Consider the following 15,689-nt stretch of genomic DNA (forward strand, 5'->3'; position numbering starts at 1 on the left):
AACGTATGTGCTAAGTAAAAGAAGGGTAGCCGCCTGTTAGTTACAGGATCGGCCAGGCCCTAAACTTTTTAGCTAAGTATTGTGAGTAAAATACTCGAGGGAGAGTAGCCGACTGTAATGGAACAGACGGCATGCCCCTGTAAAGATAAAGAGTGAAACTCAATGGAGAGTAGCCGACTGTAAAGGTACAGACGGCATGCCCCTCGTAATACAAAATTGAATAGTAAGTGCCAACTTATTAAGTAGCTCTTTACTTTACATCATTCAAAAGAAATATTTCTTAAGGTTATCTACATTCCAAGTTCGAGGCAACGGTTGTCCGTCTGGTGTTTCCAGACGGTAGGTACCGTCCCTGACTTCCGCATAGATTCGGTAGGGTCCTTCCCAGTTGGGAGTTAGTTTGCCAGACTCGTTAGCCCTACCAACTGCTTCCATTTTTCTAAGTACAAAGTCCCCTACTTTGAGTGGACGCCTGTGCACTTTTTTGTTGTATGATCTAGTCATTCTCAGGCGGTAGATTTCATGGCGCAAAACAGCATTGCCCCTCTTTTCAGGAAGTGAGTCTAATGCCAGGCGCATAGCTTCCCAGTTTGCCTCTTCGTCATATAGCATTACTCGAAGAGTCGGCTCGTAGTGTTCTATTGGAAGAACAGCTTCTGCACCATAAGTTAGGAGGAATGGAGTTTCTCCAGTCGCCCCTTTTTCAGTCGTCCTAATGGCCCAAAGAACATGTGGTAGTTCATCTGCCCATAGGCCGCCTGCTCGTTCAATTTTTTTCTTGAGACCGTCTGAGATGATTTTATTAAAGGCTTCTACCTGGCCGTTTGCTTGTGGACGGCCGACAGATGCAAAGTAATGTCCAATTCCTTGGTCTCCCAACCAGCTTTTGAGAACAGGCGTCTCAAATTGGGGACCATTATCAAAAACCATAGACATGGGAACCCCGAACCGAGTGATGACGTTTTTCCAAATGAATGAAATTACATCTTTCGTCTTGATTCCCTTTACAGCCTCCGCCTCTACCCATTTAGTGAAGTAGTCAACGGCAACAAGTATATACCTTCTGCCGCCTGTAGCAGGCGTATATGGACCCAGAATGTCCATGCCCCACTTAGCAAACGGTAGTGGGCTGTGAATGGTAGTGAGGTCAGTAGCCGGACGGTGAATTAATTTGCCAAACCTTTGGCACTTGTCACATTTTTTCACCATCTCCATTGCATCTGCTTCCAAAGTAGGCCAAAAGTAGCCCTGCCGCCTTGCCCTTTGAGCAAGCATCCTACCACCTATATGGGAAGCACAGAAACCAGAGTGAAGATCATCTAGTATCTCTCGTCCCTTTTCAGGAGTAACACACTTTAAGAAGGGTTGAAGGTGCCCCCTCTTGTGCAGTTCCCCCTGTATCATTTCAAAACAGGAGGCTCGTTTTTTCAGTGATGCCGCCTGTTGAGGATCATCCGGCAGTGTACCGTTTGTCAGATATGCCCTGATTGAATCCATCCAGGTTGAGCTTCTGTCTAGAATTCCAATAGGATTTTCCTCGATGCTTCTCTTCTCCATTACTTCCCAAAACACAGTTCGAGGAGTATCGGAGGAGGCGGATGATGCTAATTTCGAGAGTGCATCTGCCTGGTTGTTTTCTGATCTCGGTACTTGGATCAGATGGAAATCCTCAAGGGAGCCGACTGCTTGTCGGACCGCCTGTAAATATTTGATCATGGCCGGATGTGTTGCTTCGTATTCGCCATTGTACTGACTCACTATCAGTTGTGAATCAGAACAGGCGTCTATTTTCCTTCGCTGCATCATCTGTATCGGAACTGTCGGCCTGTTGATTCTTTTTGGCCGACTGCTTTTTTGAGGAAGTATTCCCCGTAGATTTCTTGACATAAGTGTCAAGATCACCTTGATCAGCCAAGCGGTCTAGGTACCGCATGAGACTAATGCAGTCGTTGGTGTGATGACCAATGTCATCATGATAAGCACAGATTTTGTCTTGGTTCCGGTTGCTCGCAGAACCCTTCATGGGGAGCGGTTTCTCAATTGAGAGCCGTCCCTTTATTTCTTTTAGGATAAACTGGTTATCCTTGTTAAACACATACTTTGGGGAGTATGGTTTGAATTCCTTTTTCTTCTTGGCCGGCTGTTTAGAGGAATCAGCCGCCCAGACCCCTTTTCTTTTTTCATCTTTGTTGGACGACTGTTTCTGTCGTCCTTCTCTATTGTCGAACCTCTTCCCGTCCGACTGTTTCATTGTACACAGATCAGTCGCCTGTATATAGGCTTCTGCTTCAATCAAGGCCTCTTGAAGAGTCGCCACCCTTTTTCGAACTAAATCAAATTTGAAGGTAGACCCGTCTTTGAGACCTCTAAAAAAGTCAGTATAAGCTACCTCATCCGGTAACCCTTGAATCTGTATTCTCATCAGGTTGAACCGCCTGATGTAGGAACGAAGCCCCTCCTTTTCACCCTGCTGAATTGTTCCCAAATCAAGGGTCGTTTTCTTCGCAGGGATGTTCATTGCAAAGTTGGAGGCAAATAAGTAAGCAAGCGTCCTGAAACTGTTTACACAACCAGTCGGCAGGTTGCCGAACCATTGCTGTGCAATTCCCTTGAGAGTTGCTGGGAAACACTTGCACCAAGTGGGATCATCCAACCCTTGAAGGTACATCAGGTTGGTGAATGCCATCAGATGGTCTTCCGGGTTAGTAGTGCCATCATAGGCGCCTACTAAAACATTTTTTACTTTGGCCGGCTGAGCGGCTTCAGTAATTTCCTTGGAGAAGGCCGACGGCTGTTCACCAAGTCTAAGCAGCCGTAGCTGCCAGTCCATAGGTTGGACGTTTTTTGCTGCAGGTCCACCAAATGGAGGTGGCTGCATAAAATATTGTTGTTGCGGCACAAATGGCAAATTTGGTACCGCCTGCGCACTATGAAAGCCAGACTGACGGGAGGTGCCGCCTGACTGACTCTCATGGTACGACTGAGTTGGCCTCATCGAGGCATTTCGCAAACTGTCCTGAAAATTTGAAGTAGAAGCCGACTCTGATAATCGGTCACTCTTCTTCTGCTCTAGCAGGTGCCGAGCATCTGTGAACGTTTGCTTTGACCCGTCCGCCTGAACCGGTTTCCTATTTCCCGTAGGATAACGGAGTTTTGTGAAATCAAGAGCAGACGGCTCCCGCTTCTTAGATTTAGGATGGGGAGTCGCCTCTCGCCCTTGAACTGGCTTCCTCTTCAGTGAAGTGGAAGGTTTTTTGGCCGCCTGCTCTTTGACTGAAGCAGGCGGTTTTTTGTTGATCAACTCTTTGATCTCTCCCTTGAATCCCCTCATGAAGGTCATGAGTTCGTTCCTTGTGATGGGAGCAGACCCATCAGTCGGCTGTTGCCGAGCAAGCGGTGCGCCTGCTGGCTCGCTTCCTGTTTGAAGATACTCCCGTTCCCTTATTTCAGTATGACGGGTACGGCGGGCCCTTAGGGTCCCGTCTGGAGCTGTATGAGTTTCAACTTCAAATTCACTTTCGGTATCATGGTCCGACTGAACTTGAGGGTCGTCTAGGGGACGCCTCTCTTCTGGGGTCGGTACAGACTTGGATGCCATCTCTGAAGTACTCTCCCCACAGACGGCGCCAAATGTTTCGGGGTTTTCTGATGTCCTGCGGGAGAGTTACAATTCCGAGACTGGAACCGGACGCCTGTACCTGCAAAATAACGGAGACTCCTGAGAGCTCCGCCTCCAACGGTCAAGTTAGTACCTGATTAAGGAGTAATTAATACAGAAATTAAAGTAATAAGGTCTCTCCAGGTGAGAGTATTTAATGTAGGTAATCTGCTTTGCTAGCGAGATCAGCCGGTTATTAGTGTGTTCCGTAATGTTTCTCCTCTGTTCTGTTAATTATTCGGTCCCTTGATTAATGAGGATTAATCGAGTATTTATAGCCTTGGGAAGCGTGCAACTCTCTAGGTTTAAGGTAAACCTAGGGCCGAACGGGCTTCTAGACTGAAATGGGCCTTGATGGCCGGTTGTCCCATTTGGCATGGGTGGACACGTGGCGTGTCTTAAGTGGTCCGTGGAGGACGCGTGGCGGAACCTGGTTGGTCCACTTGTCAAACGGCGCTTGGTGGATAAAAATCCCCTAATCAAATGGCACTTACGAAACTCGAGATCCGAGCATGACGACATATTTGGCAAAACTCAAGAGTGTTACGTCTGGACTGGAATATTCCGAAATCAAGTTGGTTCCTCGAGCAATGAACACACAGGCAGACGCATTGGCTTAACTCGCAAGTTCAAGCTTCAATGACTTAGAGAGGACGGTTATGGTAGAGGTTTTGAAAGAAAGAAGTATTGATGAACAACCTCCTAAGGATGTGCACTGTACAACTGCGGGACGGGAATGGTATGACGATATCTTGGCTTACAAGGTACATAATGTCCTTCATGCCGATAAGACGGAGGCAAGAAAGATCCAGAAAGACAGTGTCTGGTTTATCATGTTCCGAGGTTTGTTGTATAAACGGGGGTTTTCGTTACCGTTGCGAAGGTGTATAACGGCTTATGAGTCGGCAAGAATGATAGAAGAAATACACGAGGGTGATTGCGGTAATCATGCGGGGGGTCGGTCAGTGTCCTTCGAAGCAATGAAGCGGGGCTACTATTGACCGACAATGAATGCAGATACGATGGAATACGTTAAAAAATGTGATAAATTCCAGAAGTACGGGCCGGTGATTAATCAACCTCCAAATGATTTAACACCTATTCGTAACCCAATCCCATTTTCTCAGTGGGAGATGGACATTATAGGGTCGTTTACATCGGCAACAAGTGGCCGTAAGTTTTTGATTGTGGGGATAATTACTTCATCAAATGGATAGAAGCAGAACCGGTAGCAAAGATTATAGCGAATGAGGTAAAAAGTTCATCTGGAAAAGCATCTTTACGCGGTTCGGATCACCGACAGCAATGGTGTTTAATCACGGATCACAATTTGACTGTAGCCCGGTAAAGAACTTTCTAAGCATATACAAAGTAAAGTTTGCGTACGCGGCGGTATGTCACCCGCAGTCAAACAGCCAGGCTGAGGCCGCTAACAAACAGATACTAGGGGCAGTTAAGAAAAAAGTAGAAGACGCCAAAGGCTTATGGGCGGATCTGATACCTGAGATTTTGTTGGGCGAACCGTACGACAACAAGAAAAACTACGGGGGAATCTCCTTTCAACCTCGCTTTTGGCTCTGAGGCAGTGGTTCCGGCGGAAGTGGGATTACCTACTTTTCGGGTACAACACTTCTGCGAAAGTCAAAATGATTTGTTGCTTCGATAGAAATTGGATTTTCTACCGGAAGTAAGGCTGACGGCTGCCATAAAATCTGCGGCATACAAAAACCGAATGAGCCACACTTACAATCGGCGCGTCAATTATCGACCCATGGAAGATGGTGATTTAGTTCTGCGTAGAACGGCCGCAACCGGCAAAGGAAACGCAGAGGGTAAATTTACTGCAACCTGGGAGGGGCCTTACCAAATACATGAAACACTTCAGCAAGGGTCTTATCGGCTAATGACCCATGAAGGAGTACCCCTGAAGAATGTTTGGAACGCTAGTGTGTTAAAGAAGTATTTCATGTGAAATTTAAATGTGTTCTATTTTATGTAGTATAAATTTTGATGACATGTTGTCATACGTACGTTTTTGGCATTTACTAGCATTGTAACCTGTTCCAATACTTATGAAATGCAATCACTCTACCTACTTTCGATTCGATCTGATCACAGCCTAGCTAGCTGACTCAGTCGTTCAAGTGAGGGAAAATGATGAAATAAAATAATAATGGACCTCAAGGGGAATTGAAAGTGCGGTCTGATCCACTGCCTTTGCTCAGCCTGACAAAGGTTGGATACTTATCTCGGTATGTTTCACATCCGATATTCAACACAGGCATTACAGAGTTTTCCCAAAATTTGTTTACGAAAATTTTTTGCCGAAAAACTCGGGGAGTGTTATTGGTAAGGCGTATCTTGAAAATACCGATAACAAAGTATTATTGGTAAGGCGTATCTTGAAAATACCGATAACAAAGTATTATTGGTAGGGTGTCACTTGAAAATACCGATAACAAAGTTGAATGCAGGCATTCTTTGGCTTTCCAAAATTTTATTTACAAATAAAATACCGAAAGTGTAATTTTGAAATGCCGAAAAACGTAAATTCGTGTCAAAAAACCGGGAGGATAACTTAAACATAGTTCAAGGACTGCAATCATTAAGTGTTAGTCAAAATTTAAGTAACGACCATAGAATAAACAAAATACGCACGACAGTAAGAATTATGGTAAAGAAGTAAATAAACTAACTGCTCAGACGTAATTGTTTTAAATACAGACATACACAGATAATGTACTCAACGGTTAAAAGAAAATTGTTGCATAGTACAGACAAATATAATTGTTTGAGCACAGAAACAGATACAGACAAACATAAACATAAAAGCCCAACGATGACTGCCTTCCTTGTTAAATCTTGTCGGCCTCCTTTGTTGTTTTAGCCACGTTAACGGGCTCTTTCACAGTGTCTTGGTTGGAGGGACCGGCAGACCCATCTTTACCAGCATGAGTGGTAACAGGGCTACTGATAAGGCTGTCATCGAACTCTACTTCTGGCAGTTCGCGTGGGTCTAAGTTTGTTATCACAGCATGCGGTGGGAGCTCGTCAAAGTACTCACTCTCATAGCTGGTAGGAGAGTGGTTCATTTCTTCATTAAAAGCCTTCTCGACGGCCTGCCATTTCGTCGAATCCCACCCCTCAGCTTTGCACACACAGCGATGCGCAGAGACCCAACCGCAGTATACCGATCAACCAGCAAGTTGGCATAAAGGTCGGTCTGCAGGAACCGATTAACGGCTCGGGGCCTGATTCCCGGCTTATCACGCTCCATTTCCTCAACCTTGCTGGCCAGCTTTGCCTTAGCCTCCTTCTCGTCCTTCAAACTCTGCTCGAGGATGGCTACCTTCTTTTGTAGCAGCTCCTGGTCCGTAAGCTTCCTGTTTATCTCAGACACTTGCTTTTGCAAGGTCTTCATATCAGATTTAACCTTATCGCGCTCCTTGATGACGAGCTTACAAGCGTCGTCAGCCTTCTTCATCTTGGTTTCAGCGTTATCGGCGGCGCGCTGATAATGCTGGTACATGTGTACCACTTTGACAGCAGAGTTGACGGTCTAGTTGACGATAACAGAAATTGTCGTTAGTATAATAATAAAAATATAATAATAATAAATATGAACAAAAATATAGATAACACAGGTATATAACATAGAAATGATACGTATCTACAGGTAAGAATGTTGTCTTACCCGGAGCATATTGTTCATCAGCTGACCGCAGGGAGCGGCAACACGATTGGCAGGTCTGTCGGCTGGCGTTGCCAAGTCCTTGAGTACCCTCCACCCCATGCTTCCGCCAGTCGCATGGTCGTCACAAAGAACAGACTCTCCGCGATTAACGTTGATCCTAGGGTGCCATGGGTCACCGGCAGCACCAAAGGGCACAGCCAACTCGTCAGCGACTTCTGTCAGGATTTTGACATGAGGAATCTCGATAAAGTCACTGACGAGAGCCGGGACGAAAGCGTTCTTGCCTAGGCCGCCAGTGCGCCCCGAGATGATTGTTGTCTCCTTGCTTGGAGGCTTTTCAATGTTGGCCATATGGCCGGTTCTGACCTCGCTGCTGACCCCAAGACCTTTTGGATCTCTCAAGGTGACCGTCATCTTTTTCGCAGGATGGGGTCGGTCTCGCCCTCCAGGTCGACGACTCCTTCCGGCCAAGTCTCCTGTGCCTCCTAACGAAGAGGGACCGTATCGCCGTCGTGTTTTTTCTGCTTCTTCTGTGGCTCTCGGTCGGAGGGCTCAGAAGTCCTCTTAGACGCATTCCCGCCACCCCTTTTCACAGCTAGGGTGCGGGGTTTGGTAGTGCGTTCGGTAGGAGCCATATCTTGTTGTATTATTCTTTTTCTTTTCGACGCTCTGGTAGCGAAAGTGGGCAGGGTGTCGTATGAATTCTTTGGCCGATCCGGGCACTGTTGCTTCACTCTTCCGTCAGGATGCAACCCTAGTCGGCTGAAGTCAAGTTTGTCAATACCTAGCGGAAGAAAAACCGATAATAAACGTCAATCAACCGATATCGTAAAGGTAAAATTGGGCGTAAAAACAAGTGTAAGTAAAATACATGCAGGCAGGTACGAGAATAAGCAGGCAAAACACTTTTATAAATTAATTCCAAATCACGAGTACAGTAAAGATAAATATAAGCAAATGTATATAATTTATAAATGTTTCCATACCAAAAGCATCGGTATGGCAGAGACCGACATGAGAAAGAGGGGCGTTGCCCAGTATATAATTACAATGGGGCAACCACACCCCCAGAACAGCTTTATTCTTCTTACCAGCACTAACATATGTACAATTAAACCACTTAAAAGCTTTTTTCTCCATCGTTCCTAACGCTCTCGACCGTATGGTCTCGAACATGCTGTGTGGGTGATGAAATGTCCTACGGACGGTAAAATCGTCAGGCACACTCATAAAATAAAATTCATTCTTCCAGTTCTTGCAACTGGTCAATTTTGGCCACACTGTGCATTTACCGAGAGCGGTAAAAAGGGACCACCATCCGGGTGACTGGCTATCTCTCTTTATCCAGTGTAATCTCCTAAATAAGTTCAGGCTAAGGGGAAAGTCCATAAATATCATAACCTAGACAAGAGACACTATATTTCGGATGGTTGGAGGCGTTAACTGTGCAATTGAAACATTCCAAGCCCTGAATATTTTTTCGATATAATGATGGAGTGGAAACCGTAAACCAAATTCTAAATGTTTTGCGTACACAACAATGTGGCCGGCAGGGCAGTCCAAAGCCGTTTGACCTTCGCTTGGTAGTCTCAGTTCGTAGCCGTCAGGAAGACGGTAGAAGCGTTTGCCATGTTGGCAATAGTCTTTTTCGGTGGTTGTCTGCAACCATACCGGATCCACAACTGACTCAGTTATTTCATAGCTGTTGGGAATTTCTTGAGGTTCTAGATACTTCGGATCATCTTGATCTGAGTCGTATCCCTCGTCGAGACGTTCCTCTTCTGCGATCTGAGCAACAAGATTGAAATCTGCAGCAATTTCCTCGTCGGTCTCGTCGTCTTCTTCCTCATCATCTTCTCCCTCCCCAAGCTTTTCTGATCCCTCTGCATCGTCTTCATTACCGATGCTTTCACCCCCACTTTCTTACCGTTCTAGGCTATCCTCAACTGACCGGATATCTTCTTCTCGGATATCCGAAGCTTCATGCCCAGGGTCATCAATTTCTTCATCAACAGAGGGTCTACTGCTTTCACCAACCTCATGTTGGTAACTGGTATGTTTGTTCTCGACATCCTGTCAATATTAGTGCCGTATTGATTAAATAAATCCAAATTTGACCTTAAATGATAACGAACGCTAATAGGCTCAACATCGGCAATCTCTATGTCCTCTGGAATATCGGGGTTGGTAGGACGCAAAGCCTTCTCGGCGTCAGCCAGAAACTTATGACGGTAATAAGCTTCTCTTTCTTCTACAGAAGTTAAGGGTGTACAGAGTTTAGCCTCATTGGCTTTACCCGTATTTGCATGCATTCCAGAACCAGACATTCACAAATAATGAAATAAACGCAAAATCTACTTAACCACAAACCAGTGAGAAATCGAAAAGAAAGTTAGGGTTTTTTACCTCTTTTTGAACTCAACTCTTGAAAGCGTAACTCAGGAATTAAGTGTCCTCCGTTTACAAACACCGGTCACAACACAACTGAACAAACCTTTGACAAATCGACCCATGAATCGCAGAAATATATGCGTACTACGAGCGAAATGAAGTAGAAATTTTTCGAAATTTTTTCGCGAAGGAAATGAAGGGTCAAAAATACGAAATTCGCTATTTATACTGTCCAAATGAAGCGGTTGATGTGACATTTACTGCATGCAATCCAACGGTTGTAATAAAACGCCTTTTCAAAAACATCCTACTTCGATGACTGACACGTGCCCCATTACTTTATTACATTTTCCCGCCAAATCCTGGGGAATAAATTTTCAAATAAGTGTGAAATCGTTTTAACTCCTATTTTCGGTTTTAGTATTTAATTGAGCAAAGTCCTATCGGCAATTTGCTCACTTGGGGGGCAAATCGTAGATATTTTCGTCTTAAATTGAGCAAAGTCCTATCGGCAATTTGCTCACTTAGGGGGCAATCGTAGATTTTTTCGTCTTAAATTGAGAAAAGTCCTATCGGCAATTTGCTCACTTGGGGGGCAAATCGTAGATTTTTTCGTCTTAAATTGAGCAAAGTCCTATCGGCAATTTGCTCACTTGGGGGGCAATCGTAGATTTTTTCGTCTTAAATTGAGCAAAGTCCTATCGGCAATTTGCTCACTTGGAGGGCAAATCGTAGATTTTTTCATCTTAAATTGAGCAAAGTCCTATCGCCAATTTGCTCACTTGGGGGGCAAATCGTAGATTTTTTCGTTTTCTGATCGTTCCTGTATGATATATTGTGTACTAGCACCATGTTCCACAACAAGAGAGCACGTCAGTTTTACTAACGTCCTCACTTGGGGGGCTAGTTGTACGGGATATACCGGTAGCATCTATAATATGCCGGTAAAAGAGTGTCGTGCAGTTTAAAGCCCTCGTTAATCATTGAATACCTTATGCCCTTACCGGCATCAGTCGCTACCACGTGGAGAGCTGCTTCTCGGAACGTGGCATGTCCCTCTGACACATGGAGAGTTGCTTGGTGCCGCGTAGGCACCTGCTATATACAAGGTCGGTGTGCCACCTATTTGTATAGGTGGAACCTGCTTGGTTGTGTTCCTATAAATACCCAAGCAAATCCTCATTTCAAAGGTAGAATCTCTCTCTCTCTCTCTCTCTCTCTCTCTCTCTAAAAACACTTTCTCTCTCTTCTTTCACTTTCTTCACACAAAGGTACTGACTTTAGCATCGGAGTTGTTATTCCCGGATAACCCCCGGGCTAGCTAATCTGTATTGGCTGTGTAGGTGAGCAATTGGACGGTAAACCATTACCAGCCCTCAGACATTAACAGAAGCAGAATCCAGCAGGAACACCGCCGTTGTTGGTATAGACTCCATTTTTATGTTATCTCTCAATTTCTACAAGTTCTAGTATTAATTTTCTTTGCATATCTTGTTCAAAATTTCCATATTATTTATATCCACTTCTTATGCTGTTACATAGAGTATCTGGACTATTAGTCTGTAACAAAATTGCAATTTTTATCGAGTGGATAAGCTCACGTAGTCACGTGCTTCACATATTGTTTGAATTGCGAGTTACATGACCATGTTACTTGTTTTCATGATTACGACTCCCTTCTTTCATTTTTGTTCCATTGATATTTTTTGGGTCAAACTTTAATCTCCCTTCGTTTTTAAATACTACTTGCTCCACTTTTTTCTTTTCGGTCATTTTTAAGTACTTGTTCCGTTTTATTATTTGGAAATCTTTTATACTACCTCAGGTTCACTTTACTAGCAACTTTGAGGGGGTTTGCGGAGGCCGAGACAAAACTTTTAAGGGGTGAATTAGAAAAAGTAAGGGTATGTAATTAGGAGATAAAATTGGAGGGAATACTTGTGGTCCCATTTTGTTGACTTTTGTAAGGGCTTGTACTTTTGTGAAATAAGTGGGAGATTCCCACCCTTTTTGTTGGCAGCTTAAGCAATAAGTGGGAAAATTTTTTGGGCAGCTTGTTTCCCTCCCAAAATCCAAATTTCAAATGTTTAATCAAATTCCCCCAAATTTTAAATTTTTCCATTAAATTCAAACAAAAGGCTCTATATAAAACCAGGGCTTCCCTTCCAATTCTCTATTTTCAAAAGATAAGTTTTAAGAGAATTGGGGAGGGGGGAGAATTAATCAAGTAACATCACCACAGAAATTAGTTTTAGTAAGTCCAAAATACAGGCAGCCCTAACAAATTACAAGCATCTAAAATTTGATTAGTTAATCCTAATTCCTAAAGCTGTGTTAGTAGATGCAGCTTCAATAATTACAGGAATAGGCTCCGTTGAAGACCGTCCAAAAACCACCAGCCGCCACTTCATCACCAAAAAGCAATCCTGAAAATTTTTCAAAAGAGAAGGGACTCATGGCAGAGTTCATACACGAACTTATGGATGAGTTAATGCAACAAGACCAGCTCATGGAAGATGAATTCATCGAACAACAATTCAACCAAGAAGAGTATCAAGGGTCATCTGATTCAGACCATGAACAAGACCAACATCATGAAGGTAATGATGCTGATGGGTATGATGCAGATGATGATGCAAACTAAGAAGAGCTACAACACAATTTCAGACCAACAAGAGAGATGACAGTAGAACAGAAAAGAGCAATTGTTGAGGAGATTATGTTGCACATGGAGGAAGACTCGCTGCCAAGAGGCTTTTTAGCCAATTTGGCAAGAAAACATTCAGTGCACAAATCTACAACAACAAGATGGTTTCAGGTAATAAAACACTCTCTAGCTCAAGGTATTGTTGTTGATATTAATACAAAAAATTAGGCAGGACAAGACGCAAAGAAAAACAATACACAAATGAGTTTCTGACATCTGTACCATTGTACAAAAGAACAACTGAAAGGGGATATGCTGGTGCACTGAAAATACCCAAAACAGCATTGCATAGGCTAAGGCAGCAAGGCAGACTGAGAACACACACAAGCACAAATCACCCAACATTGACAGAGAAGCACAAAGTGTCAAGACTTAAATGGGTTTTAAGTCTATTAAATCATGTACCAACGGTAGGGGACCCAACATTTAGTGATATGCAGCAATGGATACATTTAGATGAGAAATTGTTCTACATTAATCCAAAAACAAGAACCTTTTACCTACTGCCAACAGAAGATGATCCATACAGGGCTCAACAATCAAGGAAGTTCACGATCAAAGCAATTTTTATGGGAATGATAGGTAAACCATTGTTTGATGCTGAAAACAACATGATACATGATGGAAAATATGATCTTTTTCCTTTTGTAAAGTATGAAAGAGCCAAAAAGAAAAGCAAGAACAGAGATGCAGGGACTCTAGAGACAAAGGCAATTCAAAGTGTCACAAAAGAGTGCATAAGGGAGATGCTACTAACGCATGTTATCCCAACAATCTATGAAAAATGGCCACAACAGTTGCCAAAGGACATCATCATCCAATGGGATAATGCTAGGCCTCATCAGGTACCAAAGGATGAAGAATTTGAAGCAGCTTGTCATGCACATGGGTTCAACATTCAATTTATATTCCAACCAACTCAGTCACCAGAAACAAATGTTTCAGATTTAGGGTTGTTTAGTGTCATTCAATCATTACAATATCAATCTTTTCCAAGGAATTTAGATGACTTAATCAAGGAAGTGGCTAGAGCATTTCAAGAATATGATCATATACTAAACAAGTACACATGGATCACACTTCAATCCTGCCTTATTAAGATTCTGGAAAAGCAAGGTGGTAATAACTTCTCTCCCCCACACATGAAGAAGAGAAGCTTGGACAGCCAAGGACTACTACCACAACTACTTGAAGTAGACAGGGATCTAATTGGTCAGGTTGTCCATTATTTGGACATAGTCACAATTACAGGAGATGATGAAGGGCACATGGAAGTAGATGCAGACTGATAACTTTGTCTTACTTTTGGAAGGCTAGTATTAGGGGACTCATAATTGACTTCCACATATAACCTTTTCCTATTCAAACAACTTTTTGTGTTAGATTATGTGTAGGTTATGTGTACTTTTGCAAGATACAACTTGTTTATTTTTTTGGCAGTCATGTAATCAGTCAAGGTCAAATATTTTGATTTAACAAACATTTACATGTTTTATTCTGTATTTGTTTCATTTTTAGAGCCTATTATTTCCATTAGAAGGGTTGTGTTTTCAGTCAAAGCTTTAGTGAGTGTTGGTACCTCAACATAAACCTTTTTGACAAGGTTTATGGAGCATCCAAACCACCCAAGTAGTTATCAGATGAGTCCCATCATCATATGGAAAACCAAAAGGGATATGCATGATAAAAAAAAAGGGACTCAACGCATTAAAGGCAGAAGACAAAGGTCACAAATGAACATTTCCATGGCAAGTAGGTGAAGGTTGACAAAAGAAGCAGGGGACTCAATCTCAACAACAAGAATCTACCAATCAATTGTGAATTCCACCAATGCAACAAACATATAGGCAAATGAACTACTCCAACAAATGCAAACACCACCATACCAAAACAAAAATCAACTTCTATCAAACATCCTACAATTCCTGAAAATACCAGTGTTATCACAGTTACCAAATCAAGTACTAGCAAACAACACCATCCCAAAACATAAATCAAATTCAATCAAACAACATACATGTCCAAAAATACCAGTATTTTAACAAACAGAAACCAACTTCTATCAGCCACCACCATCCCAAAACAGAGAGGCTAACAAAAATTACTACACACAGTTACTCCAACAGTCATGCATCAACTTATCATGTAACTAAAATCACAGTAATTTCCCAAAATTAACTACTCACACAATCAGCAACAACAACCCACCACACAACTTGTAAACAACTAATTGCACGGTACAAGCACAAAAGGAGAAGCTCATAAATAAATTAGGGTTTATAGAGTATACGCTGCGCATTCAATTACGAGGGGGGTTGAACTGAGGGTAGTAGATCTGCAGGAAAGCCTCAATGACTTCCTCCCTCGTCATGCCGTCTGGAGGACCAGATTTGATGTGTTTTGCGCCAGAGGAAGGCCCATCGTCGCGCTCTTGGGACTCCGGTGGCTTAACCACCTCAGAAACCTCCAGATCTACTAGAGTAGACTCCCCTGTAGCAGATCCGGTGGATGAAACCTCCACCTCAGTCACTGGAGACCTAGAACCGCCAGCAGAAACAACCGCAGCAACCACGGAACCCTCACCAGCAGGAACCACCTCAGACGGTGGTTCATCACGTGCCAAAGCCTCAGAGACCACCAGATTCAGCGGCTCCTCATCGCTGTCATAGTCAGCGGGTTTCGCACCACGGATCCGCCTCCTCGCAATCACAGAAGCACGACAAATGGGTTTCATCACACTCGTTCCACGGCTGGGTTTGTAGGTAACGCTACCAGATCGGCGACTGGAAGCACTTGTTTCAAGGGTTTCATGGCAAGTTAGATCTAGGTTTTTGTCACTAGGAGAAGCCATTGACAGAGGAATTGAGAGATAACAAACCAAGGAAGACAGAGAGAAAGGGGGGGATGGGATTCAGCGACTGATGAGAGAGAAAGTAACAAGTAGGGTTTATGTGGGAGGGATTTATTCTGGAGATTTCTCCAGAATAAATGAACTCCAACCAATTCATCAGATGAATTGAATGAGGAGCATTCAATTGAGGCAGTTAGGGAGTTGCTGAATTTGAAGGGTTGGGGTATAATTTTGGTGGGAATGATTAATTTAATTAATCAGTTTTGTTTTTTAATCTGATAAGGTTAGTAATGTAACAAAGTTGAATTATTATAAAAATAAGGGTACAATGGTAAAATTACATAAAAAAAACTTTACTAAAAAAGGAAAGAAATGGGAAAGTTGCAAG

The 15,689-nt window shown here is 43.2% G+C and overlaps 1 protein-coding gene across 1 annotated transcript; it reads left to right on the plus strand.

The window, feature by feature from the left end:
* Positions 1 to 12,198: 12,198 nt before the first annotated feature.
* Positions 12,199 to 13,739, plus strand: LOC110704851. Its single transcript, XM_021882665.1, has 2 exons — positions 12,199 to 12,359; positions 12,623 to 13,739. Exons 1-2 carry the CDS (start codon positions 12,199 to 12,201, stop codon positions 13,737 to 13,739), a joined length of 1,278 nt encoding a protein of 425 aa, XP_021738357.1.
* The last annotated feature ends 1,950 nt before the right edge of the window (positions 13,740 to 15,689 follow it).

Source organism: Chenopodium quinoa, unplaced genomic scaffold (assembly GCF_001683475.1).
Source record: "Chenopodium quinoa cultivar QQ74 unplaced genomic scaffold, ASM168347v1, whole genome shotgun sequence".
NCBI lineage: Eukaryota > Viridiplantae > Streptophyta > Magnoliopsida > Caryophyllales > Amaranthaceae > Chenopodium > Chenopodium quinoa.

Excerpts from the sequence above, each read along its gene's own strand:
- LOC110704851 (XM_021882665.1), top strand. The coding sequence starts at position 12,199 with ATGGCAGAGTTCATACACGAACTTATGGATGAGTTAATGCAACAAGAC. Across the intron at positions 12,360-12,622 it reads GAAGGTAATGATGCTGATGG|GACAAGACGCAAAGAAAAAC; the intron begins GTATGATGCAGA and ends AAAATTAGGCAG.